This window comes from Plecotus auritus (genome assembly GCF_963455305.1).
Source record: "Plecotus auritus genome assembly, chromosome: 3".
Classification (NCBI taxonomy): domain Eukaryota; kingdom Metazoa; phylum Chordata; class Mammalia; order Chiroptera; family Vespertilionidae; genus Plecotus; species Plecotus auritus.
The window spans coordinates 22,765,135-22,791,913 of record NC_137772.1 but is presented as its reverse complement, the minus strand read 5'-3'; the positions used below and the strand labels follow the sequence as shown (position 1 = coordinate 22,791,913).

The 26,779-nt window shown below is 39.4% G+C and overlaps 1 protein-coding gene across 9 annotated transcripts in view; it reads right to left on the bottom strand.

Moving 5' to 3' along the window:
- UNC5D (unc-5 netrin receptor D) overlaps window positions 1–26,779 on the bottom strand; it is a 629,157-nt gene that overhangs the window by 319,942 nt on the left and 282,436 nt on the right. For all 9 annotated transcript variants that reach the window (XM_080659992.1, XM_080659990.1, XM_080659987.1 and 6 more), the window contains exons 2-3: window positions 14,052–14,270; window positions 642–785 (exon numbers count right to left, since the gene is read on the bottom strand). In XM_080659992.1, coding sequence (XP_080516118.1) covers window positions 642–785; window positions 14,052–14,270 — 363 coding nt within the window. The remainder of the gene's footprint in view (window positions 1–641; window positions 786–14,051; window positions 14,271–26,779) is intronic.

Here is a 26,779-nt window from a genome sequence, read left to right as displayed (position 1 = left end):
TCTCAATAGGTTTGAGATAAAGAAAACACTGATGCTGAAACATGATAAAGAAATCTTGGACTCCCTTGAAAAGCAATTTCGTTCTTTTATTTTATTTATTTTTTGTTCCAAGTGTCTTATTTTTTTAAGCCCTACTTGGGGCAAAGAAATGCAGTTTTAAAACCCATTTTCATGTTTTAAGATTCAGGGGAAAGAGGTTTAATAGCAGGCTATAAAAATCCTTTACTCTTTAATGTCTTATTTTTGCAGATTTGCTAGAAAGTACAGTAAACAGTCATTGCTCAGCTCTTCCCATCAATGCCCCTTGAACTTCACCATTGATGGTGAACACCAGAATCCATTTGCATGGGTTTCTTTCTCCCGAGACCTGTTCTTTCCTGGCATTGTTGAGACACCTGCACTCTGAAAATCAAGGCAGCGTCCTAGCCAAAATGATTTGCTGGTTATACTCTAGAGGAGATTATCAAACACTTAAGGGACAACTTTAGGTGAGTAATTTAGTAGAGGTAGAGACAATTCTGACAGTGTTCTACTGTCTGTTAATGCATATTCTGCAGAAGCACCTGGCATGTCCAACCCCTCTTCAACCCTTTAAGTCTTGTCTGTGTTCCCCCAGGACAAGGGAGTCACCCAGTACTCACAAGCTATGCGCACAGAGGCCTTCCTGCTCTTGGAGGTCCCCAGGTGGCTCCAGGCCACACACTGGCACCAATAGTCTTCTGGCCCGTGGAAGTCCTCCACCTGCTGCCTGGTGACGTTGATGAACACCTCCCGGACCTTCAAGCCTGATGGGGAGACAGAGCAAATCCACTGAGGCTGCTGTATTTCTCAAATAGAAAGTTAGGGCTAGCCAAACCTTCCCTTGTTAATTAAACCATCCTGTTTTTAATCAAGGAGCAGTTTTAATTACTCTGACAATAATATATTACTGCTAATTAAATCCCAACAGTTGAGTAGGCTGGAAAGAAGGAGTGTAAAATATCACCGACCAATGAGGCTCCAATACAATATAGTAGTTGCCATAGTGCCTGGATGTAGTGCTTTTTTTTTTTTTTTTTTTTTTTTTTTAACCTTCCTTGGTGTAAAATCAAGTACGAGAAATGTAGTACCAAATTAAGTGCTGGGATTCTAGAAGCTAAAGAGGCCTCAACATGCCAATCCCAGTGACAGAGTTCCAAGTGGTTCTAAATGCCCCGCCCCTGAGTATGGCAGTGGGGACAGGGTCCCTTTAGCAGTGGCTTAGAGGAGAAAGGAGACAGCAAACATGTACGGGGTGGGTCCAAGGAGGGGCCAGCAAGTGTGAGGCAGACCAGTGGAACTAAGCTAGTCTGCAGTCCCTGAGAGGAGGACTGAGGAAGGCCTTTGGACCGATGGTGTGAGGAGATGAAAAAAAGAGAGTTTTGTAGAAAGAGGGGCTAAGGGTACATTTGTAAAATGAGATAAAATGAAGACCTTGACCTTTTAATATTGTTGCTGCTATTATTATCATAATTATCATTATAATCATCATAAATACTTTGCATTCTCCTTCTACTAGTTAGAAAGTCTGCTAGGTGCTTCCTACTGGGGAGTGGGAGTTTCTTCCAAACCTCTGACCTAGGACTACCAGCCTTTCTTTCTTGGGAAGGACAGTCGCCTTGAATAGAAAGCCAGGAATGAAAGGGCACACCCCTCACTAGCCAGTAGTTAAATCATCACAAGCAGGGTCGCAGCCTTCACAGTCGGCATGCTCTGTCCAACACTTGCCGAGGCTGGGCCTTGTCAGGAGAGGCAGCCTGGGAGAGGAAAGGTGATGCCTGGTGAATTTCACTGAAGTGTCTAGCATCATGATAAGCCTTCAACCTATTCACTCACTCCATTTCTACAATGCACCAGTGCAGCCGATATAACTGTAACCCCACTCTGCAGAGAAGAGAACTATGACTGAGAGAGACGCAGTCACTTGCCCAGTCACACTCTCTGTAAACAGAAGACCTGGGGTTTGGTCTGTATCTGTCTTATACCAAAACCAGCACTGCATGCAGGTCCCTCGTAAAAAAATTCAATTCTGTCCCGAATTTTAAGTGCATATACTTCAATATGGAAATAAGACTAAATATGGAACATTTACAGAAAAGTTAAGAGCATAACTATACTTTTTAAGTTCCAAAGGAATTCAGGGGATGGAATCATCAGTAGAGTCTAAGTGAGCCAGGGACTCTCGGTGGAGGAGGTGGACTGTGATTATATATCTCAGGTCGGGGTAGGATTTAAAGAACAAGAACGGAGGTGTGAGATTAGTCAGGCTAGGGAAACATTCCCTTCCACCCAGTCAATAACGTGCTATTTACAGCGTGTGATGAGAGAGAGCATTATGGTCACATAAATTACCATGTACAATTTCTGTTGTACTTTCTAAATTTGTAGGAGGTACCACATATAGGACATCATGTTGAAGACAGTCGATAACTCACATTTCTGCTGTTTGTGCAAAGTGTGAAAGTACACCTTTTTCCCCCACCAGAGATGGAAGGTCCTGAAAGCCTTCTCCTATATTGAATAAGAAAGAAGCCTTAGAGGAGTTTTTATTGTTGTTGCTGTCCCCGCCCCCGCACATACACTTTGCAATTAAAAGTAGTGTGAGTCTGAGGATAAGAAAAAGAATGAGGCAAAGTTGCCCAGTGAAGAGAAAGGGGAAATGTCATGGAAAGAGAGAATAAAAATGGCTTGCCAGGTCCTGACTGGTGTGGCTAAATGGTTAAAGTGACAGCCCCTGGACCGAAGGGTCTCGGGTTCAAATCCAGGTCAAGGGCAAGTACCTGGGTTGCAGGTTGATCCCTGGTGGGGCATGTAGAGAAGGCAACCAATCTGTGTCTCTCTCATATCTGTTTCTCTCTCTCTCTATCTCCCTCTCCTTTTCCCTCTCCCTCTCCCTGTTCTTCTCCCTCCCACTCTCTAAATATCAGTGGAAAAAACAACAACAACAAAGGCTTGTCAGGACAGAAAGGCTGAATTAAAAAAAAAAGAAGGAAGTGGGCTGTAGAGAAGAGGGCTTGTTTTATATTTCTGTCTTCGATTTGAGGCAGATGGGGAGTATCTACTTTGCATAGTGAAAAGGGAGGAGAGAGAACACCATATGAGTTAGATAAACAATAACATGACAGAGCTCCCCTGCCATAGCATGTGGAGACATATTAGCACAGAATACACCACCACTGGGAGAGCAGGAGTCTCACTGGAAGATTTTGGTAAGCTTGAAAAGCCAGGCATGCCTTCAAGCTAATGGAGAACAAGTCTATGTCTTTACAAGAGTATGTACACTATTGGATTCCTCTCTTTCGGAAAGGAAGACAAACATCATTGCAAAAATGGTTCAGGATTATCAAGTTTATCCAGCAGTAAGTTTCCACATCCAAACCTCAACACTTGCTAGGAGTTAATCCAGGCAGTTGGTGTTCTAAGGGTACCTGGGATCGCTTTTAATGAGTGTGGTAAGACACACAGAAACAGAAATGCCTGCCATAAAGGCCTGAGGAAGGCCTTTGGGCCCATGGTGTGAGGAGATGAAAAAAGAGAGGGTTTTGTAGAAAGAGGGTCTAAGGGTACATTTGTAAAATGAAGACCTTGACCTTTTAAAGCTTACTCCCACAAATCCCTGGGGACAGGAGGCACAGCACACCATGCAGGGCCACACAGGGAAGCACCAGGGTCCATCAGCAGGCAGAAGGGCAGGGGAAAATGTGGGCAAGAGCCTTTTATGTCATTCCCAGGGGAATGAATTGGAGAGGCAGGGTAAAGGGATTTAGAATTGGCTAGTTTGAATTCCAGTGGGTTCTGGGACATAATGGCTGTCCTAGTTGTCTGGTACCTGGTCCTGGGTTAGGGCAGAGAAATATTATTGGTCCAGAGTGTAAGAGCTCAATAAAAAATGTGGTTGAGGGTAATAGGCTCTGGATTGGTTGGTGTACATGTGAAAGGCATGCTCACAGGCAAATTGTTTGTTCTCTGGAGACATTAGCCAGCCCTTGGCAGGGAAGTCCCTTCAGAGTCAGCTAAGCCCCAAGATGCCAGGGCTCCATATACAGAAACCAGAAAAAAAATGGTTCTTACACATGGTAGATAGCTGTGCATCTGTTTTGGAAAGCATAAACCGTATACCACTGACCCCACCATGAAGGGCATAGTGTTCTGACCCTATTCTTATCAGGAAATTTACAACCCCTCACTCAGACTAACAAGAGTTGAGAGGAAAATGTTCATGTCAGAGTTTCAACATTGGAATGGCTCAGTTATAGGTCCTTCTCTGAGCTTCCCAGTGATTGGAAAAACAAAACCAATGTAGCATCAGGTGGTAGGCTTCTTTAAGAGACTCCAGTGACATTACCATCTCCTCTTCCCCCCAAAAGTAGTATGTCATCTCTCTGGATTGGACCTTCTTCTTCTAACATAAGGTCATCAATCTTGTCTAACCATCCTATCCAGGAGAACTCTTGGAAAACCATGAATTCTTTGTTATCTATTATAATTTTTATATCATAACAAGAAATAACTCTATTGAATAGCATATTTTTAAAGCTAGCATATTCACTCTCAAATCTTCATTATAGCTCTGTCTGGTGATATCTATCTATCTATCTATCTATCTATCTATATCTTATATATGTGTTTATATATACATATATACTATAAATAAAAATGTTACACACACACACACACACACACACACACACACACACACACGAAAAGCCACACACAGGAACCATCCACAGAAGCAGCTCTATTTAAGGGAACCTCAACCCACCTGCCTGCCCTGACATTCACCAGTGGTGTTGCCAAAGAGCCATCTCCTTCTAATTTTCAGAGCTGGCAGCTAACCTGCTCATAGGAAATGCTACAGGGGAGCAAAAATCCCAGGCCAACCGAAGCTGACATCCCACAACTAAGAGCAGCATTCTACCTGATAGTTGTGTAATTCTAATAAGCACGGAAAAATCCAACCCTTTAAATTATTGTGCAAATTAAAACCATCAGCCTTTGTTATGGAGTAGAGTCTTACAGAATATAAAAATACGACTACGAGACTGATATGCTAATAAGCTCACAATGCCGGTGGATGGTTTAGTTGTAGATAGACTAATGTTGGCGGCAGTTGAATAATTGCTCTGCATGTACTAAACATAACAGAGCAGCACAGAGCTTCATCATTTGTCAGCTTTATTTGTTTAAATGAGAAAAATGCTGACAGCATTTATTGCTGTAATCCCCTTACTTATCAGATAGAAAACACTAGTGACTCTTAGCAGGTCTAATCCTGTTGGGAGACTAAACGTTAGAGAATTTTCAAACTAATTGAAGGTATATGCTCCATTGTTCAAAGAAGAGAAATACAGAAGACAGGAGGAAAGAAATAGAAGGAGAAAAAAGAATGAAAATCATTTATTTCTGGTCAGTTCTTAATAAAAGGGCTCTAGTCTCAGTGCCATGTTGTTCTGTAGAAAAGAAAGAATTCTGGAATAGTATTTAACATTCAGCACCATGCCAATTGCAGCCCTGTGCCTACTAACAGCGTCCCTACGCCTCTTATCTACTGTTCATTATCACGCCTCCACAAAGCCCATCAGCGGCATTCTGCCATGGCTATAGCTGCCAACCATTGTTCAGATACACCTGGTGATGGGCACTTGGGGAGGACTTTAACCCAGTTCTCCATGCTTACCATTCCTCACAGCTTTATGTTCCTGAACTGTTTGGATGTTCTCTGTAGTAGGATACTTGGCACAATAAACCGAGTAAGTAAAAAAGTAAAATCAAGAAGGGAAGTGAGAATTTCACTCCAGCCTCTAAGAATTTTTTCATTTCTCAAGCCGCATGGAAGCAAAAAGAGACCAGCAACGAGGCTTTTGATGAATTGTGTTCTCATTCAAGTCTCAGTTCCTGTTTCCCTGGGCCATTTTAGTCCAGTGGTTCACCCACGCTGTGCCTGGTTTTCCACATTGTCATGTTTCATAATTGAGAATTAATCAAGAGAATTTTTGGTAGCTCCCATAGACAAAGCTCAGAAACACTATTCTAAAACAATTCCCTGAGTAGTATAGGGCTTTGCTCAATTCTCCGGAAAGAAAATAAGAATCGAACTCCCCATGAAAAGCCACCATTGTGTATGAAGATCCTTATACAATGGACCATCATCTCCCTAGGAGGCTCAGTTCCTCTGATGCTTGGCTTTGGCTCTGAGATAGGCCCTCCATACCCCACTGCCTCCCGAGACAGGAGAAAACAGGCCATTCAGCTGGAAGAGGTGAGTCCACCACTTATATATATATAAAAAATATAAGTAAAAGTTTTCACTTGTCTCTTACTAATTCAGGGTAGAGCCTAAAAAATATGCTTGAACAATGTGAAGTTTCCTCATATGTTGAATAACATTATGGTTATATGATCATTATTGATTATTATACTTTCGTATAATGATTATTTTACTCTCGTTAATACCATCACATGCATTATCTTATCCATCTTAGCACCATGCTATTTTTATTTCCACTTTCTATTATTATTTTGCCAGAGATGCCATACCATAGGAAACAGATCAAAGACGTCATATGGTTTACAACATACATTTATTTAAAAAACGTATGTGCCTGCCACTGTATTAGGTACTGAGGATATTATGATAAGGTAGGTGATCAAGGTCCCCACCCTCAAGGTGACAGGCTAGATTGGGAGACATTTCACTTTGCCCAACAATACAGTGTGATGACTACTGTGACAGAGAAGAGCAGACTGAGACAAGATCACACAAGAGCAGCTTTTAACTCGTCCTCAGCATTGGCAAAACCTTCTGGGAATGGCTACCAGTCTACCAAGGAATTGAAGGCTCTGTCCTCACCTAATATTTAGCTCGGTATCAAGGGCAAGGCTCTGGTAAGGAAACAGGAATCTGAAACATAGTTAAAGTTTCAGAATTATGAGATGCAGGAGAACATTTTTAGGGAATCATGCCACCACTTCTTGGGGGGAGAGGCTTATATGTCTCCAGGCCAGCATGCTACTGAAATAGGAAATTAAAGGTAGATAATTAGAAGGTAGAACCATACTTCATTTTACTGGCAGATGCTTAATTAGGGCTAAATGTGTTTTGCCACTTCATACCAGCAACAAGATTAAAATGTATTTTGATTTAAAAAATAGTCCTCTTTTGAATGTGCACTATGCCTAATGAACACTCTCTAGTTTCCTGGATAATATTCCTCAGAAGCACCACAAGTTCAGTCTTAAGTACAGAAACTAGAATACACCCAAGCTCTCCAGTGTCTTCCACACTAGGGATTAGAATTAATCAGCACCAAGGTCTCTGGCAGATGAAAGCAAATTAATTTGATTGTGTTGCTTGATAACACAGAGAAGGGAAACTTAAGAGGCAGAAGTGGGCATGGGAGGGTTAATTTGAGGACAGCACCCTGTGAATGACTCACGCAGACATCACACTCCTGAGCTGGTGAGAAATACCTGTGCGAGTTCCAACCCTGCTGCCCCAATCAATGACCTTCCATTCCTGAAGTCACTAAAATCAACCCCTGTTGGGAGATCATGTCTGGAGGTCAGGACATTTATCATACAACTTATATCTCCCACAGTGCTACCACTGGCTCTGAGAACAATGTAAAGACCAAATGTAAATGGAAAGAGTGAATCACAGGCAAGTAAAATGTTATTCTGGAAAAGACAATTGTTTACCTGTTAATAATATTAGCCAATTTATCTTTCTGGAATTGTAAAAATCCACAATTTTGTATTTTTGAAGTATAATCACCAGGCACTTGCCCCATTTAAAAAAAATGGCAATTTTATGTTTATCATTTTGAAGGCTAACCTTGATTGAGTACTTGTTACACAGCAGGCCCTGAACTGAGCATGTCATGTATATTAGTTTCTGTTCTATGTGGCAGATATAATTATTACTGCTATTTACACATGGGGAAAATGAGGTGAAAGGAGGCTAAGTAACATGTCTATCTGAAAGATTTTGTAGATGGAGAGCCAGATTTCAGATATGGTACCATCTAACACTAACACCCATGCTGTTTTATTTTTAAAATAATTTTTATTGATTTCAAAGAGGAAGGGAGAGAGGGAGAGAGAGATAGAAACAGCAATGATGAGAGAGAATGGATTGGCCGCCATGTCCTACACTGAGGATCAAGCCTGCAACCTGGGCATGAGCCCTGACCAAGAATTGAATCGTGACCTCTTGGTTCATAGGTCAATGCTCAACCACTAAGCCATGTTGGCCAGGCATCACCCATGATCTTAACCACTGGACTAGCCTCATTTTTTTAAAGAGCCTTATACATCCCACTTCAAGTAAAAGAAAAACACTTCGGAATGTTGCACAAACAGAAAAGAGTGAAAAAGTCCAAAGACACTGGTCCAAAATTCAGGGTTTAGAAGAAAGCTCTGCTCAGTATCAGGAATTGTTATTAGATTACATAAAAATGGCTGGCTGCTTTCATATCTCTGCTAGGGATGGAGTGAGAGTAAATGATCTCCATATTTTTTTAGAAAAGGTTAAATTAGACATAAGAGACAAGTAGTCCTTCATACTGTGTCACAGCTTTACAGGAGGAATTCGTAATGTTTTCCTGAAAACCTTTGTGATTCTGTCAGCTCTCCCTGAGAAGCAGAGTGATGGACAAAGTACAATCTGGGGTGGGGTGGGAGAACATTTCTGTGAAAGTGAGTTTTAAACCCACAAGCTGTCAATGCAACATCTGAGAAACTGACTGTTTCTGTGCTATGTGGTCTAAAATATATGCTTCTCGAATGTACCTTGGTGATTTGTGAATCATTGAAGGCAACTTCAAATTAATGGTTTTTGGGAAGGTACTATATTTAAATCCCCATCATCAGGATAGCAAAGTTCTTAGATATAAACTTGAAAGATTTAATACATTTTTAGTTCTATTCTTCTCCCTTTTCTCAACACATTCCATTAACCTTGTATCCCCAGAGAGTGCCTCCATTTGTTTAAAGAAGAAATCACACACAATGAAATCCCTGGAATGATATTCTTTAAGAAGAAAAATATTAGTTTCCCGGAGTTGAGACTTCTCCCATAACACACTGGAATATGCATTATTTCACTCATTAGAGTTCGGTATCTCCAAGGTAGAATAAGACAGGAGCCTTGGTGCACCGTTAGGGAAACGCCTGTCTTTATTGCACATAAAGAAGTGGTTTCGATTATTGATAACTCAAGCTTCCCACAGGCTACATTATCTTGATTGCCAATGATGGGTCTTGCTGGTGGTGGTGGTGATTGTTTATGTGTATGAGTGTGTCTGCTGATTTGTTAGATTAAAGCTTGTCAGTTCTGTGTTTCTGATCACGCCACCCTTTTCTCAGAGGCATGATTCCTGGGTTGGGATTACCTCTCAACTCCAGATGTTAGCAGAGGGAAACCACGAGGGAGAAGAGTTCCCATATTTCCAGATGAAATGAGGCAGAACAAATGAAAGGATCCCCTGCTTGTGCAGAGAACGGAATGTGTACATTACTAAGAGGTATAGCCATGGCTGTGCAAACACACTAACTCCTGTCAAATAAATTGAACTTTTTGCAGGAAAGAACTGGAGCCCTGGGTTTTTCCCAGCTAAATTGCGTGAAATCACACAATCCTTTTTCTTCTCATTTGAACTGTTAGATGACGGATCCAAATTACCAGAAAGACCAAAAGCAATTTGCAGCCTTTAGCAACTGAAAGGGCTTACTGCCTCCAATTTGGAAACACAAAAGATTCTGTGTCTTACTCCAAACACCCCCAGGTCCCATGCCTTTCCCATTAGTTCTGCAAAGAAAGAAACCTGTAAGTAAAAAGAATATCAAAATGATCTGGGATTTCAGAAATGGAGAGCACATTGGCCAAAGATACATTAGCAGTTACTTCTAACTTCTTCAAAGAATATGGATATTTTTCTACCTCTGGCCAAATGGGAGTCCCAGTCCTTGCTCTCTCAGCTCACTCACTGCTGCTGGACTGGCAGGGATTCTTTTACAGACCCAATCAAAAGTCATTAAGTTTGTAAGGGCAGTGAAGCCCTGAGCTCAAGCTCAGCACTGAAGAACCCAAGGGAAGTAATGCATCTATTTTCCAATACCTGAGGCCATTTTGTTTCCAACTTTAATTGCACTTATGTATTGGTTCTGGGTATAATATCTCCACTCATCTTGCTCCACTTTCCACTATTCTACTATTAATACAGAGCTTAGGAAACATAATTGCAGTGCGCAGTAGACAGCAGTTTTCATTAACTGCACAGACGAAAACTGTTTAGCGAGAGACCTTTCTTTCCTATTGATTCAATCAAAATGACTTGGAAGAAAAGGTTGTGCTTATTAAATTCTTTTCAAAAAGGTAGCTGTTAAAATTTAAATTCTTTCTCAACAGCAATTAAAACATGTTATATAATCTCTTCAGATTTTGTCATTGATGACTTTTTGTTCTTTCCAATTCCTTTGGAATTTGCGGCTTTTTATTGGTCATTTTTTTAAATATAGAAAATGGAGAGGGAAGGCTTTTACATGGAGAGAGAAAATATAATCAGCACTGCTACTTGCAAGACACAGAGTTGCCTAGCAATGCTGGGGGAACCCAAAGCGGGAAGCAATAACAAAACAGGATGTTGTGAAATTACGAGAGGGTACAGTGTCAAAGTGGCTCACAGCACTCATCCAGAAGTCTTTAAAGGGGAACGGATATGGGATTTTCTAGCAGTGGCATAAAAAATAGCTGATCATTTTTCAATGTTCTTCCTCCCTTTCATTTGGAGCAGTTTACCCAAGGGGACTATGCTATTTTGAGTTAAAAATCTAGGACAGACACATCTGAGGATAGAACAGACAGCCCTACTGAACCACTGGTATGTATCCTTTCCAGTTGGACTAATTGAGTACATGGTGCATACACCTTCCATATGCTACCATTGTTTCATAGGCTTTTGTTCCTGTGGTAACTGCTGTTCCCTTTGTTGCCCTCTCCCAAATTTCAGGATCTTCCTTTGAAATTTTCATGCCCAGATATCTGTCCCAACACCAGATCTATCATGATCCCAACCTTGGGAGCACAAAAGCAGAATCTTTCCTGACATCAAGATTCCATGTGCTGTCTTATTTTGCCTCGATTAGGACAAATCCATTGTGTTGGTTTTTGTTGTTGTTTTTAAAGACCAACAAACAAAAAATACTCAACTGTACCTGGAATCCTGAAAATGTCTGTGTATTTTTGGTTGTAATAAACTTTTGTCTAACAGTGCCAGCAACATGACACAGAATAAGAGACTGGCTCTTAAAGAGATGGCAGAAATTGTCAGGAATAAATAAATTCCAAGGGAATAACTATAGGATGATACACTCAGGAAATGGAAACACTGAACAAATTATGATGGCAAATGATGAGGCATGTGCTGAAACCCATCCTTTTGTCAGGAAAGGGATTTGACAATATTCTGACTGAGAAGGAGAACATAGGAATCTGGATATCAAGGAGGCTTATAGTGTCAAGGAAGTACTAGTATATCTGAAGTGCAAACCAGGAGATACAGGTTTTAGAAAGAGCTATGTCATGAACTAGTATTTCCTGGAACTTGAGACTTTTAATGCATAAAACAGGGTTGTTAAGTTATCACAAAGATACCTTCCAGTTCTCACATTTAGATTCCAGAATTCTAAACATGCTTTTGGTTGGCAGAACAACATCTGTAAAACAGACACATTTTCTTTTCCCTTCCTCATACTAGTTCCACACTGGAATGAACAGGGAATTGTGATAAGGTTTTAGGTATTTATACTGCAATCCCAAATTAGTTCAGAACTGTATAATATTTAACACTTCATACACACACAGATACACACACATACACACACACATTCCCACACACATATATGTAGCTTTTTGCCTTCCCCGTTACTGATTCCTAGGCAGAGACAAAGTATTACATGAAGATGTTTTTGAAATAATTTCCCCCTTTTGCTTTGGAACACAGCACACACTCAGGTTACTTCCTTGTTGGCTGCTGACAATACTCTCCCAGACACCTAAGAAGGTATGTCTCTAGATCCATTTCCTTTTCATATTACCTGTTCTCTCTTAACAACTTCTCCATCTCCGTGGCTTCATTCTTTACTGATAATTAGCAAGTTTACTTTTTTATCTCTGAACTTTACCAAGTTCCAGATCTACAGCTCCTCATTATGTCCCGTATTTCAAATTCAGCTTGCCCAACCAATGATCCTACACTTTTCTCCTTGCTGTTGTAATTAATTACATTAATTGCATTACCCTTGTGCTCCTTTAAGAGATTAATTTTTATTTTTCCATCTTCTCCAATCAGTCATTAATCAGCTATTAAGTCTGATATGTTAAAGCGCTTCTCACACCAGATATCTCGTCTTTATTTCTGTGGACACTGCTCTAGAAATAGACCCTACTTTCTCTCAACCAAATTATCCAAGTCTCCTAACTTCCCTGTTCTTTTTTCTCCTTACACAAACACTTGTGCCAGACTCATCCTTTGAAGCAGAGCCACTGTCAATATAATCAATCCCCATGCCCAGCAAAATATCCACAAAAGTAAGTAAAGAACTCCTCACCCTGATATTTGAGGCCTTTCATGCCATTAATTGAACAAACTCTTCCAGCAATCAGCTGCTATTCTCTAACATCAATTTTATATTTTAACAAAACCAAACTTCTTGTTGAAAATATACCAAGCTTTCTTTTGTTTGCCGATGTTGAACTTAAGACCACTGAGACTGTTCTCTGTCCACTTAGTATAGTATCAATTACAGCTATATGAATTTCATATTCATCAATGTCCCTTTCAAATGCTATTGCTTCTATACCTTTCCTGATAGTCCTAGTCAGATGTGTTTTTATTTTTTCTTTTCCTCCATAACACTATCTCTTAGACATTTAATTTGTACTGCATTTATGAGTATATTGATCTTACACTTATCAGTAGGTGTAAAGCTCTAGAGATGAGTATTTGCATCTTACCCTTCTTTGAATACTTTGAAAAGCCTCACCTACTGTATTGAATAACATTGGGATATAGTTAATAAATTAAACCAAATTAAAACTTCCTAATTATACTTTAGCTTTTTGGCTTATTTAAAATCTACTGAATTGGAACTAATAAAATCAATAATTTAGGGTGATACCAGATTGGATTTAGAATTATGTTCAATTTTCAGGTAGTCTGAGGAGCCAAACTTCAAAAGCACATACTGTTTCTGTTTTACAGTAAAATATAAAAAGCTATGATTTTTCTAAGTTTTGAGTCAAATGATCTTGCTCTGAGATCCAGGACAATCACATAGTTTACTTAATCTCCTTGAGCCTCAGTTTCCTACCCAGAGGACAATTGCAAAGACAGTAAGATAATGTCTATCAAATGCTTAGATATGTCCTAGTAAATAGTGAACATTGATAAACATTAGGAGTACGATCATTATTCTCATCATCATCACTCATCAGCCAAAGTAACCAAACTAATAAAGAAAAAAACAGTCCTAAACTTCTTTTTACACTGGAAATCCCATTCAGATTTGGCAATCTACTTTGGCCTTTGTCATTACACAGTAATTGAAAGAGCTTAAAGAACACTCAGAAACCACCAACTGTGGAGAAGGAAGTATGCAAGAATAATATCTAGGAGGAAAGATTAAAGAAACTGAAATTATGCTGCTTTAAAAAGGCATTTGTTTGGTGAAGGATTTGTCTTAAAATATTTAAAATTCAAAAATGAAAACAGGGACTGCCTAACTTCATTTCCAGTGAGAATATTAACTCCCATGAAAAATTAGGCATCAAAGTTATACAGAACAGGAAAAAGCAATGCCCGTGTACCATACTGGAGTAGACCAGCAGGGAGCTGTGGAGTCATTTAAAGATAGGATTGCACCTTATTCAATAAACACAATGGTGGGTGACTTACACAGTTTTTCCCAGCCATGTAATAATGTGAGGACCTGAAGAGCTATCATGGATTCTTCTGATTGCTTCACATTCTTACCTGAACTCTCATCCAGACTCTCCTCAGAGACATGCTCATTTTGATGGACCCACTCGCCATTGCATTTGAAGAATATTTGCATGGCTGGCCTTGCTTTGCATCTCAGTGCAATGGGATTGCTCTTGATGATATAAGCATCGTCTGGCTCCTCTATGAAATGAGGCAGTGTCCCTGGAGCTGATGGGATGGATTCAGGGAGAACTTCCCCATTGTCAGTTCCTGTGAAATTGAAGAGGACATTAGAACAAGCTACACAGGCAGCACATACGTCAGGACACAAAGCACAGCCCACACCAGTTCTAAGAGTCTTTGCTGAAAAACTTTGCATCATATTAATGCAGCATGCTTATAAGCCCCGTGTACATAAATTATCTTCCAGTGTTGCTGGACAAGTGAGAATAATGAATAGGAGTCCCCCTCTAACTATAGCTTTAAATCCACATGACTTTGCTGAGAGAACTGAGATAAACTTCAGTGTAGTGAGAGGCTGGCTCTTAAGATTCAGTCTGCTTTTTTATAGCAGAGTAGTATTCCATTACACTGAGTGGCCATATTATAATGATCTCTGAACACATAATAATCTGGCCACTCAGTGTGTGTGTGTGTGTGTGTGTGTGTGTGTGTGTATGTGTGTGTGTATATATATATATATATATATATATATATATATATATATATATATAGAGAGAGAGAGAGAGAGAGAGAGAGAGGCCCAGTTCATGAATTCATGCATGGATGGGGTCCGGCCAGCCTGGCCAGGGGGAGGGGACATGGGCGGTTGGCCAGCCTGCCTGCTTGTCAAACTCCTGGTGGAGGGGACAATTTGCATATTAGCCTTTTATTATATAGGATATACACTGAGTGGCCAGATTATTATGTGTTCTGAGATCATAATAATCTGGCCACTCAGTGTATGTAAATGTACCACAGCTTTTACCCTTTATGATCTGGAGAACATTATACTAAGTCAGAGAAAGATAAGTACCATATGATTTCATTCATATGTGGAATTCAATGAACAAACTGAACTACCAACCAGAATAGAGACAGACTTATAGATAGAGAGCAGGCAGACAGCTCTGGTTAGGGGATGGAGGGGATTGAGGGATAGAGGGATTGAGCAAAAAAGAAGAAAAAGAGAGAACTCATGAATATGGACAACAGTGTGGTGATGGTAGAGGTAAGGTGGGGGTGAAAGTGGGCATAGAAGGGATAAATGGTGATGGAAAAGAAAGGAAGAGAGGGGGGGAAGAGGAGAGAGAAAGAGAGAGAGAGAGAGAGAGAGAGAGAGAGAGAGAGAGAGAGAGAGAGAGAAGAGAAGAGAAATTAACCCAAAACCCCCCCCCCAAAATCAAACAAACCAGATTCAGTATGGTGAGTGATTACCTCAAAGTGAACAATAAAATAATGATGAAAATAGATTTTGTTCTCCCACGATCAGTGTGAATCATGGTTACGTTGATGGAGGATGCTCAGTCATAAGACACATCTAGAAAATTCCAAATTGTCCACTTTCCTTACCTATGAAAATTTGGAGGTTGTCTGTTATCCTACCTTGGATAGGTTTTCTTCCAAATACTCACCAACTTAACTACACTTGCTAAAATGAATGCATGCTGTTCTGCCTGTCATTGGCCATCCTTCTCTATCCCCAGCACTCCTTCCCTATATACTACGAATCCCACTTTCAAGGCTAAGAACTAAAACAAATCACTAAAGTAGCTAAGCACTTTTAGTTGAGGACTTATAATTACATTTGTTCAAAAGGAAGACATACATATGATTTTCCCCTAAATCGAGGGAACTGCTGAGTAGAGTGAAGCAATATAAAGGGGGGAAAGCAGGAGCCCAGATGTTGCTTCATTGCCTGTCCATTACATTTAGCAAGGACCTAAGTCCAAGAAAACTACCTGAAAGTCAAGGAAGAAAGTTTTGACTGCTGCGCAATGTGAAATGACCAAGGGAATGAGATCTGTGCCTTCCAATGAGAAAGAACAAAGAACGCAAGCGCAAGAATTCCAATACCAACATCAACAAGGCCCTGGAAAGAGTCATTCCCATTCCAAGCAAACCCGTCTTAGGCTGAAGCTGGGGAAAAGAACCTAGCAAAACCACTGGAAGAACCATCTGGTTCCTCAGAAGAGAACCTGGGAGACAGGGTCCACCCTGTGACCTACTCTGACTTTCTGCATGCTTTAGGTGTGATTATGAACAAACAGAAACTCTCATTCACTCTGATGTCAACACTGTAAATCATCTACCATCATCAATGTGATAAAATGTACTCTTTACCATAAATAAACAAATACACACACAAAAAAACCAATGTAAATCAAAGCATTGTCAAAGGCAAACATAATTCACAATATTAGGAGTACTGTCTTAAGAACTTTTTAAGGGGGCATTCTCAAATGTCAAAAGAAGGGGGCTAAGACATAGAGGCATGGCTGCCTATAGTTATATTTTTATGCAAGAAAGAAAATAAAGGAACGGTTATAAAAAAGGTTCCTTGCCAATAGGCACACACAAGCACTATTTGTGCCATTATAATAAATTAAACATAAAAATAGTATGATTCTCCAAACGATTTTTTCCATCAAATACATCAATTTAAGGGGGAAAATAATAATTTAAGATGCTATAAGCTTTAAAATACATTTGTAATAGAAAAGTTTACTCATGTGTAAGTAATTGGAGGTACCAAAAAAATCACCATAAAGCAAATACTCTAAATAGTTAAGAGAGCAAATAGTGTGTCATAAAAGTACAATAAAATGACTCAAAAAATAAAATATGTATAGAATACATGGAATAAGATGGGTTTCAGGAAAGAGTCTGAGAGGGTTTTTAAAAAATGTTTTAAATTATATTTACAATGGACTTCATAAAACATATCATATATTAATTCATTTTGTTGCTGACTGTTCATGCCAATTTCCCTCCTCAATAAATACCAAGTCCCCTCAGGCTTTTATAAATCAATGCATTAGAGAAAATGACAAAGGTATTAAAAGATTTTATATGGGCATCGAACAGCTCACACTCATCAGGGACTCCAGCTCTGTCCAAAGTAATTCATTGGTGCAGAAAATGGTCACTGGTAAAGAATATGTACTGAACCCTATGGTAGCCTCAGAGGACAGCCACAGGGACACATTTTGAATGATGCATTTTTGCTGAAATGGTAACAATGCATGGATGTCTAACATAACTACTGAAATGGGGGCGGGGATCATACAGAACAAACTCTAAGCAAATGGTGAGACCACATTTACCCAGCATAAATAAAACGACAAATAAAGACACTAGATCATCAGATAAATCAAGTTTTAACAATCCGATTCACAAAAACACAGAGAGATCTGAAAGCAATTAGGTTGCCCTCCTGCTACTTTAACAAATGCCCTGTAGATAAAGTAACAAGTCAGACTTCATCTGAAACAGAGCAGGAGAATGGAATAGAAAAGTCGGCAGGCTAGCTCAAGGATTTCCATTAAGAATCAATCAATCTTAATATTCAAAGGAGAAAAAAATTTAAAGGCAGAATGCAACATTATATCTTTATTATTGAAGCTATGTCAAAATCACATATAAGTAGGAAAAGGGCCAGGACCCATGCAAACAAGAAACAAAAAAAGAAAATAAATGTATTAGGGTGGCATTGGGAAGGTAAGAGATCGCAGGTATACATTTATTTGTACACGTCTTACCATTTATTTGCATCCTTCCAACAAAGAAATGACATAAATGAAAGCGGAAAGAGGTATGACATATTTTCCTTTTTTTTTTTTTTTGCTTTGCATAGTGAAGTGTTGGGAGTGATATTTACCTGACACGGTTCCCTATTCCCCTACCTCTCCCCCAAGTTTCTCACTGGGTTCAGGCTCCAGATCCTGCAATGCCCAGCCTTTCAGGTGGCTTCTTCACAGCAAGAAGTCTGGAATCTTCCAGCAGGCTGTCCTTCCTTACCCAGGGGGCTGAGTCACCTTCCTCCCTCTAGTCCAGTGGTCGGCAAACTCATTAGTCAACAGAGCCAAATATCAACAGTACAACGATTGAAATTTCTTTTGAGAGACAAATTTTTTAAACTTAAACTTCTTCTAATGCCACTTCTTCAAAATAGACTCGCCCAGGCCTTGGTATTTTTTGGAAGAGCCACACTCAAGGGGCCAAAGAGCCACATGTGGCTCAGGAGCCCCGGTTTGCAGACCACGGCTCTAGTCTATCATGTTCAGCCCCACCTAGTGGTTTAGAACGGAACTGTTCGGGAAATTCTCAGGGCAGTCACCTAGCAAAAAGGGAAGAAATTTAAGTGGGAACTTTTATGGGGCTTGGTTGCTGACAGATCCTGTTCTTTTCAGGAGGAGCGGGGAGTGAAACATTAATACATGGCTTGTGGAAGACTGCACAGAAACTTTTTGGCTTCCAGGTAAATTTACTTGTAATCTCCTATAGTTGCCACTGCTTTATAATTCAGATAAAAGTTTTAAAGCTGGTGTGAAAAATGTTGGTGACTGGCCCAGCCCACTGCCTTCTCCATATCACTTTTATAGCAGAGACTGGAAAAGTCATAGATTCACTTTCATTTTGCAGGTAAGAATGGTTACCTAGCACTGATATAGCAAATAAGTCATAAACACAAGTTTCTGAGAAAGCTTTTATTTTCCTGACCCTTCTGTCTTTTGTTTCTGCCCTTAACTGGGAAAGATTATGAGGGGCACAGATGTACCAGCTCTGAACTAACACCAGCCACAAGGAATCCACCTCCTGATAATTTTATTTTTAAATCTTCACCTGAGGATATGTTTTTATTGATTTTAGAGAGAGAGGAAGGGAGGGAGGGAGGAGAGGGAAGAGAAGAAGGGCAGGAAGAGAGGCAGAAATCAATGTGAGAAACATTGATTGAGTTGCCTCCCTTACGTGCCCTGACTGGGAATCGACCCTGCAACCTTTTGGTATATGGGATGACATTCCAACCAAGGGAACCACCTGACCAGGGCAGAACAATTTTGTTTTAAATCTCAATTTTTTAAGCTACTAATAGTCAGATTTTCTCTTGTTTTTGCAGAAAACATCACTTACTGATACAACTAGATCTTTCTTCTTAAACAAAGCCAGAGCTCCAAACTTTACTTAATTAAAACCCAATGCTCTCAGTGTAAAAGAAAGAATTTTGGTAAGCTAAAAAAAAATGTGGAAAATCTGTTAGCAGAAAGTGAAAATCAAAGTTGCCATTTATTGAGTGATTGCAGGTTATGGTAATAAGCCTTGTATATAGATTAAGCCATTTCAGCTTCACAGCAAGTCTCTGAGGTGGGTATAGGAAATGTCCCATTTTGCATTGGAGGAAATGCTTCAATGTGTGTTAGCTAAGATCATACAGCTAAATGGGGACTGAGAATTTGAACACAAGTCTCTGACTCCAGCAACCTCACAATCCATTTCAGTTTAGATGAATGGACTATTAGAAGCCTGATACTGTAATGTAGTGCCTGGCTTATGGCAATAGCATGCAGTTCATAAACCAAAGGATGGTATAAAATGATGTACTATGTGTGTGGATAGTCATCTTAAAGACTGTTCAGTTATCCTGTCAGCTAGAATGCAATTCCAGGTCAGGATGGGTGTGTTACGGACACATGCAGAGAAGTTGTTGGAAAATAAATATTTTTGAGAGAACAGCACAGCAAGAACTCAACTAATTATATTCAACTGACTAGGCATCCTCACTGAAGTCGGAAGCAGACAAAAAGTCAAAGAATAAATGTTGTTTGAGAATAAAATAATGAGAAGGATTTGTCTGTGTTTCATTTGGAAATAGTTTCATCTCCTTTTATGTGGAAATATTTAACTGCTAAAACGCCAATTAAAAATACGAGGAGTATAAGAGTAGACAGCGAACCTCAGCAAGATGAAGGGACTGGGACCGGGCAATTGTCATTCCATTATGTTTAACCAAAAAACTCCCAACATGTGACCGTTTGATCTGTTAAATCTGTAATGGGATTGGGAACCCTGGAAGCCACAGTCATCCCAAACTGGAATTTATAAAACCCTGGTAAGCTGTGCTGGTACTCCATGGGGTATGAGTAGAGATAAAGTTGAGTTTCACCAGATTTTGAGAAATTTTAAATTATTTTTATACTTTCTTTTCAAGAGTACTTTGAAATACATTTCATTTTTCTTTTCTATTTCCAATGTATGCTTGTCTTCTCACTAGTACAAAATATTATTATTTGTTCCAAAGACTACATCTGGTGAAACAAAAGAACTTTAGTATCAAATAACCTACAGTCTGGGTTAACTCTGCAACCTTGACTGAGTAACTTAATTCTGAGGTTCCATTTTCTCATCCATAAAAATGGGCAATTAAGATTTATTAGTCAGTGTTTTGTGATGTTAAAGTAAGATAATATATGTTAAAATAGTATATGGTAAAATGTTACCACCATCAGCATCACTGCCCGGATAAATAAGAATAAACAAAGAAAATAATTATAATTATGATCTCTATGATTTCCGTTTCCAAAATTATTATTCTAATATTTATATTTCAAGTTTATGATTACTATTATTTTCATACCAGAGGCCTTATGCGATAAACTGTGGTTTATAACATTTCCTTACTATTTACTATCTAAATATATGTTAGTAAAATTCTTTTAGTAAAATCTCTGAAAACATGCTGTGAAGCATTTATTTATTCAATAAATGTGTAGTGAATGGGTACACCATACACCGGGCACATGGTCAGCCTATAAAGCGATGTGAGGATACACAATGGATTTCCCGTTGGCCAGATCTGAAACTACTGGCTTTGATAGGTAAGCAGTCAGGCAATTTCGTAGTATTCCAGAACACCTCTCACTGCAATATTTAGATGAAGCAAGACACCTTAGAAATAGCTCTTTAAATTCTACTCAATGTCTGTGAGCATATTGGCCCACAGCAATATATGCAAGTCAGAGTAGAAAGCCTTGCTAGGGAAACCAAGTTACATAATCTAAGACAATGCAGTGGAGCTGGGTTCTCTGCTTTTGTTTATGTAAATGTGACTTGTCTCCATATGGTTACTTAATTAGATGGGGGATGCATTGTACCCATTTAATGCAGAACAGCCGGAATTTTACATATCAAATATTTAATGTAATTTATGAAACACAGACTCTTTCCCCAGGCCCCAATAAAAGTTTTTTTTTTTTTTTGAACTCAGAAACTTTTCTGCCTTCTTCCCAACCTCTAATAGAAATGAAAATGTTTTATATCACTGCATTTGCATAGTTCACCTCACCTGTGTAGATCTTATATACTGTGAGCCTAAGATATTGTTCCATTGAGCAGATCTCAAATTCTGCAGCATGGAAGATGGTAAATACAACACCGTCAAAGAAATCTGAAGATCTATTCTTAGTTCATCAAAAAAGAAACTCTAGATTTCAGTAGAGCTTATAAAAGCACATTAATTATTCCCCCAAATTACCACAATGTGCTTTAATATATTCAATTCTTTGTATTTGACATATGTGTGCATGCCTACTAAGGTTAGGCAGTTGTAGGTGCTCTGGATTCAAAGGTCACTCAGACATAGTTAATTTCCTGAGGGAGCTCAGGGAGTAAAACTAGAGACAAATAATTAAAGAACAAGGACAAACATCCAACAGTACACTGGAAGGATACACGAAGTGCCACAGCAGCACAGGAGAGAGGGGGGCACAGGAGGCGGGAAGGAGAGAGAGAGAAAGAGAGAGGAGGGGGGGGGAGAGGGAGAGGGAGAGAGAGAGAGCGAGAGAGGGAGAGAGAGCAAGAGAGAGAGAGAGAGAGAGAGAGAGAGAGAGAGAGAGAGAGAGAGAGAGAGAGAGAACCAGATCCCAACGTTCCTTGGGAAGGTTGAGGCAGGCATCTCAGGGAAGATTATATCCCAGCAGGGTTTGGATATGAGCTGAACAGGAGAACTAATGGGAGAGGGCACTCTAACCCAGGTCATGGCAGGTGCCCACGTGCCATGAGCATTCGGAATAGAATTTAGGTAGAGCTAAATATTACCTTCATTAGAGTAAAAGAGTTTAAGATTTGTACTAAACCATCGGCCCTGTTGAGTTCCAACATCTCTCCTTCTATGTGCTTTTCACTAAGGGCTTTCTGAGATGTAGGCACAAAGTAACCACCGGATGATAGACAGAGAGCTCTCTTAGCTTGTAGCATGAACCCTAAGGCCAGTTTAAAGGGATTCTGTGTGTACACTTGGAATGAGAGAGCAACCAAGCTGGTTCTTCAACAGATAGCACAGGGATTCTTTCCACTGCAGTGACACAGGTGACATAGCTCCCAGGGTCACAGGGCAAATTTTTTGTTTGGGTTTAATTTTTAAATTGCAACCACCATTTTAGCTCCCGCTTGAGTCATGCACAAAACTGAGTTGTAAAAATTGGGTCTAAGCCAGTTCCTATGGCAGGCCTTGTCCCTTAATGGAAAGGAGCAGCATGCAATCAGATTCAGCATGAGGCTGCTGTTCCCATACCAGCTTCTCCAAAGAAACCATGAAGAGGCCAAATTTAGCCCAATAGTTTTCTATGCATCCTGGGATTATTGATGATTTAAATTTTTATTAAGTGTTTTGCTTTTTCTATATGTTTAAATGTGCTCTAAAATAAGCACTTAGAATCGGGAAAAATATACACACAATTCCCTATTCTAATGAAAGAATATAATACTCTCTAAACTATGGCAATTTCTAGGTTTTACTTCCTAGTATCTAACTTCTAGTGTACTAAAATTTATAAATCAGGGAAAAACTAAATAAATATTTCCCCAGGGAAAATATGTAAAGAATTAGGTTATAAGATTTAGAAAACATAATTATTTTAAGATGTAAAAAAAAAGAGTAATATTTTGCTGAAAATAGTGGATGAGATGGAGTTTATAAATTGTTTCTTAATTTCCCCCCAACAATGGATACATTTGTATATGAATGTGTACCTCTGACTAGTTTTTAAATTCTTCTAAAAACCTTGTGGGGTTTGGGAAAGGTTTTGCTTTCACAATGTTATCGCCTTTCATTTGTAAGTGACAGTTTTCAAGAGTGAGGCCATTCATAGTTATGGAAAAATGGTTGTTTTAATACAACATTGAATGACAGAAAACCAAACAATCAAACACCATTCTCCTATTTTTCATCCTTGGAAAATTACCTTTCAGGAAGAGCTTTGTGGTTTATGTTCTGCACACTAATACAGCAGGGACTTTCAATCTTTTTTATGACAAAAAGAAGAAACAAAAGGGGGAAAACAAAAGCATGAGGAATAAACACTAAATTCCCCTTGAAATGTATACATCTCTATTAGATGTCAGGGCACATTGTAAGAGCTCAGATTGTGACCATTTATTTTCATATCTCAAAATTTGAATGTGGGTCGATTTGACTGGAATACGTTTGATAGGATTTGTTGTATGTGATCTGGACTCAGGCAAAATAGACTGGGAGTTTATCATAGATAAAATCTGAGCCAACTCTCTTATCTTAGAAGCCATCTGGGCCCTCACAGGTTAAACAGCTTGGCTAAGAGGTCTATGAACAGGCTTAGTTAAAGTCTCTCTATTGACATCTAGAATAGTATGTTCTCCATTATTCTATGCTGCTTTTGTTTGAGTGAAACACAAAAGATTAAATTTACAACTGAATTTGTATTATTGTATATTGAGAAATTTTACCCAGAAAACAATCTTGTAAAATCTCTTTCATGATAACCTTGTAACTTGCAAACATTCTAGTAATCAAGTAAAATGAAAAATAATAGTCTTTAACATTTCATGATGTATTTTCTATTGAAAATGATGGCTTATTATAAAATGCTAAGTTACAGAAAAAGCACCAATTTTATGTATATATATATTTGTTTATAATCACACACACACATATATGTGTGTGTGTGTGTGTGTGTGTGTGTGTGTGTGTATATATATATATATATATACATATATATATATATATATAAAATGTTATCTACTGTCACCCAATTTCCAAAGACTAATACTATATAATAAAAGGCTAATATGCAAATAGACTGAAATGTGGAACAACCAGAACAACCGAACAACTGGTCGCTATGATGTGCACTGACCACCAGAGGGCATGTGTGGAACATGGCGGGCATCGGCTGCGGCGGGATGGTGGAGCAGGTGAGCGGGGCGCCAGACCAAGGTGGGGTGCCGGTCGCTGCCATCGGGACGAGCCTCTAGTGGTTACTGAAAATTCTTTGCTCCCATGCGCCATAGTCCTGCCTGGTGCTTGCACCTGCTGCCGGCGCCAGCCCCCCTGCTGGCCCCAATCACCCCTCAGGACTTCTCTGACTCCCCCTGCTCCCGAGGGGAGATCAGGGTCAGCAGCCACCTCTCGTATCTGCTGCTGGCAACGGCCCCGCTCACACCCATTGCTGGTGCCTGGCGCCGGTCTTGATCGCTTGGCGCCATCAGTGGGTACAAGCAGTGGCTGCTGGCCCTGATCTCCCCTGAGGGCTTCTCCACCTCCCCCTGCTCCTGAGGGGTGATCGGGCCAGCAGCTGCCACTCACACCCGCTGCCGGCCCCAATCACTCCACGTCTTTATCCAGTGCGAGTGGGGCCAGCTTCATCAGCGCATGGGAGTGGTATCAGCGGGAGCAGGGCTGCAGGCAAACTGGACCTGGGGTGGCGGTTGGAGGGGCCGGGCGGGGGCATGAAGGATGGGCCAAGACCCGCCCCTGTGCCTACTGCAGCCTTGCAGCCCAAAGTTCCTTTCAAGGTACACGAATTCATGCAGTGGGCCCCTAGTAATATTAATAATTTGGTACATATCATTCTCATATCTTTCTTTTTCAGGTTTATATCTAATATTTTGGCTTTCTGTATATAGGATACATATATGTTCATAAGATGTTATTTCGTTTTTTCATGGTATTATTCATTTTTAATTAAATTGATTCTTAATGATTGACAGAATTGTCAGTTTTTATCTTGCCATTTCTTTACTATTTAACATTTAGTTATTTCAAAATGTTGGTTTTATATTGATATTATGATTCTCCACTTATCAAATGTACCCTAATTTTACCTGGACTTATAACTTCAGCAGAGTTATTTGAAGCTCTCTCCCTGGAGCTTCAAATCTGTACATTAAATGGCCTCTAGATATTCTTGCCTAAATGTCCCCACTGATCCTTCAAACTTCTGCCTAAAACAGTACTTATTGCTTAGCACCTTAGACCGATTCTTTGGCCTAGATTCCCTAAATCAAAGAATGGCCCTAATACTCACTGAGTTCCCCACGCTACAACCTGGGTACCACCTACCCTTTCCCTGCTTAGCCCCCACATCCAATTCAACACTAAGCCCTACTGGTTCTGTGTCCTAAATGTCTCCCAAATTCAGTAACTGCTCTTCATGCCAACTACCCTGGTCAGCACCATCATTTCCCTAAATTATTATAACTAGCCTTAACTATCTTCTCCATCACTCTTGCCTGCCTTCCTTCAATCATTCTATACACTATGAGCAGTATGAGCTTTCCAAAATGCACATTTGAATGTCATTTTGTCTTAAAACCCTTTAATTATTTGGATAAAACCCTATTTGATATGGCTTCTTCTTGATTTGGTCCATGCTTACATCTCTAGCTTCATACCTAATCTCCTCACCACCAGGAGGCCATAGGGACTGTCTCTCAAATCTTTCTGGGATCAAATGATCTTCGCTGGGACCTGCACTCATCTTTTCCTTTTGCCTAGAGTACTAATCTTCTCTGTTGCCTAAAGTCCATTCTCATCCTGCAGGTTTAGCTTAGTTGACACATATGTGAAGCCCCACTGTAACATCAAGAATTCTAGGTGGCATTCCCCTTCTTTGTGCTTCCATAATACTTTGTCCTACTACATAATTATTCATGTATGTCAGTGTACCTTTCTCTCTAGGTTCCATGAGGCAAAGGAAATGAAACTCTAAATAAACAATCAGATAAATGAAACTGGGATGAAACTTTGTGACCATTACCTTTGCAATACATATGTCTTTAGTACATACGATGTATGGATAAAGTAATTTTCAAATGGACTTTGAAAACTGGCACGCCACCCACTTACCAATTTTTCTCATCTTCACCAGCATTAAACAGAATATTTTGAGGATATTTGTTAATTTGTTAGTAAAAGTAAATAGTAATTGTTTAATATACACATCTCTGCTACCAGTAAAGTTAAATATTAAAACATGTTTATTAACTAATTTATTTTTTATAAATTGCATATTCATATTTTTACCATTTTGATTTTGTTTTATAATGTTTTAAGATGAATGTAGGTAGCTGTACTATCTCTAAAAGTAAAATGTAACTTGAATGTATAGATTCCAATGTTTAAGTATCAAGTGCTTAATAATATCAATAACTCTTTACTTTTTATGTTATTTCTTCCAATCAATTAATTCCTTCATTCTTCAGCCATTTGGAATACTAGTAATCAAGAAATCTGTTTCACTATTGCAAAGGCAACAGAATATTGACTCAAATGGTTAGCTTTAGATTAAAAAAAATGCCTTATGCAGGAAAAAAATTACATTTTCTAAAAAAATCAATCTTTTATGTGGAAGATTCATAAAGCAAAGAAAAAGGAACAGGATTTCTCTTCAATTTCTTGAAGAAATGACTTTCTTTCCAGAACAAAGTCCTTCTAGAAATCACCTAAGGTGTTGATATGAGGATGA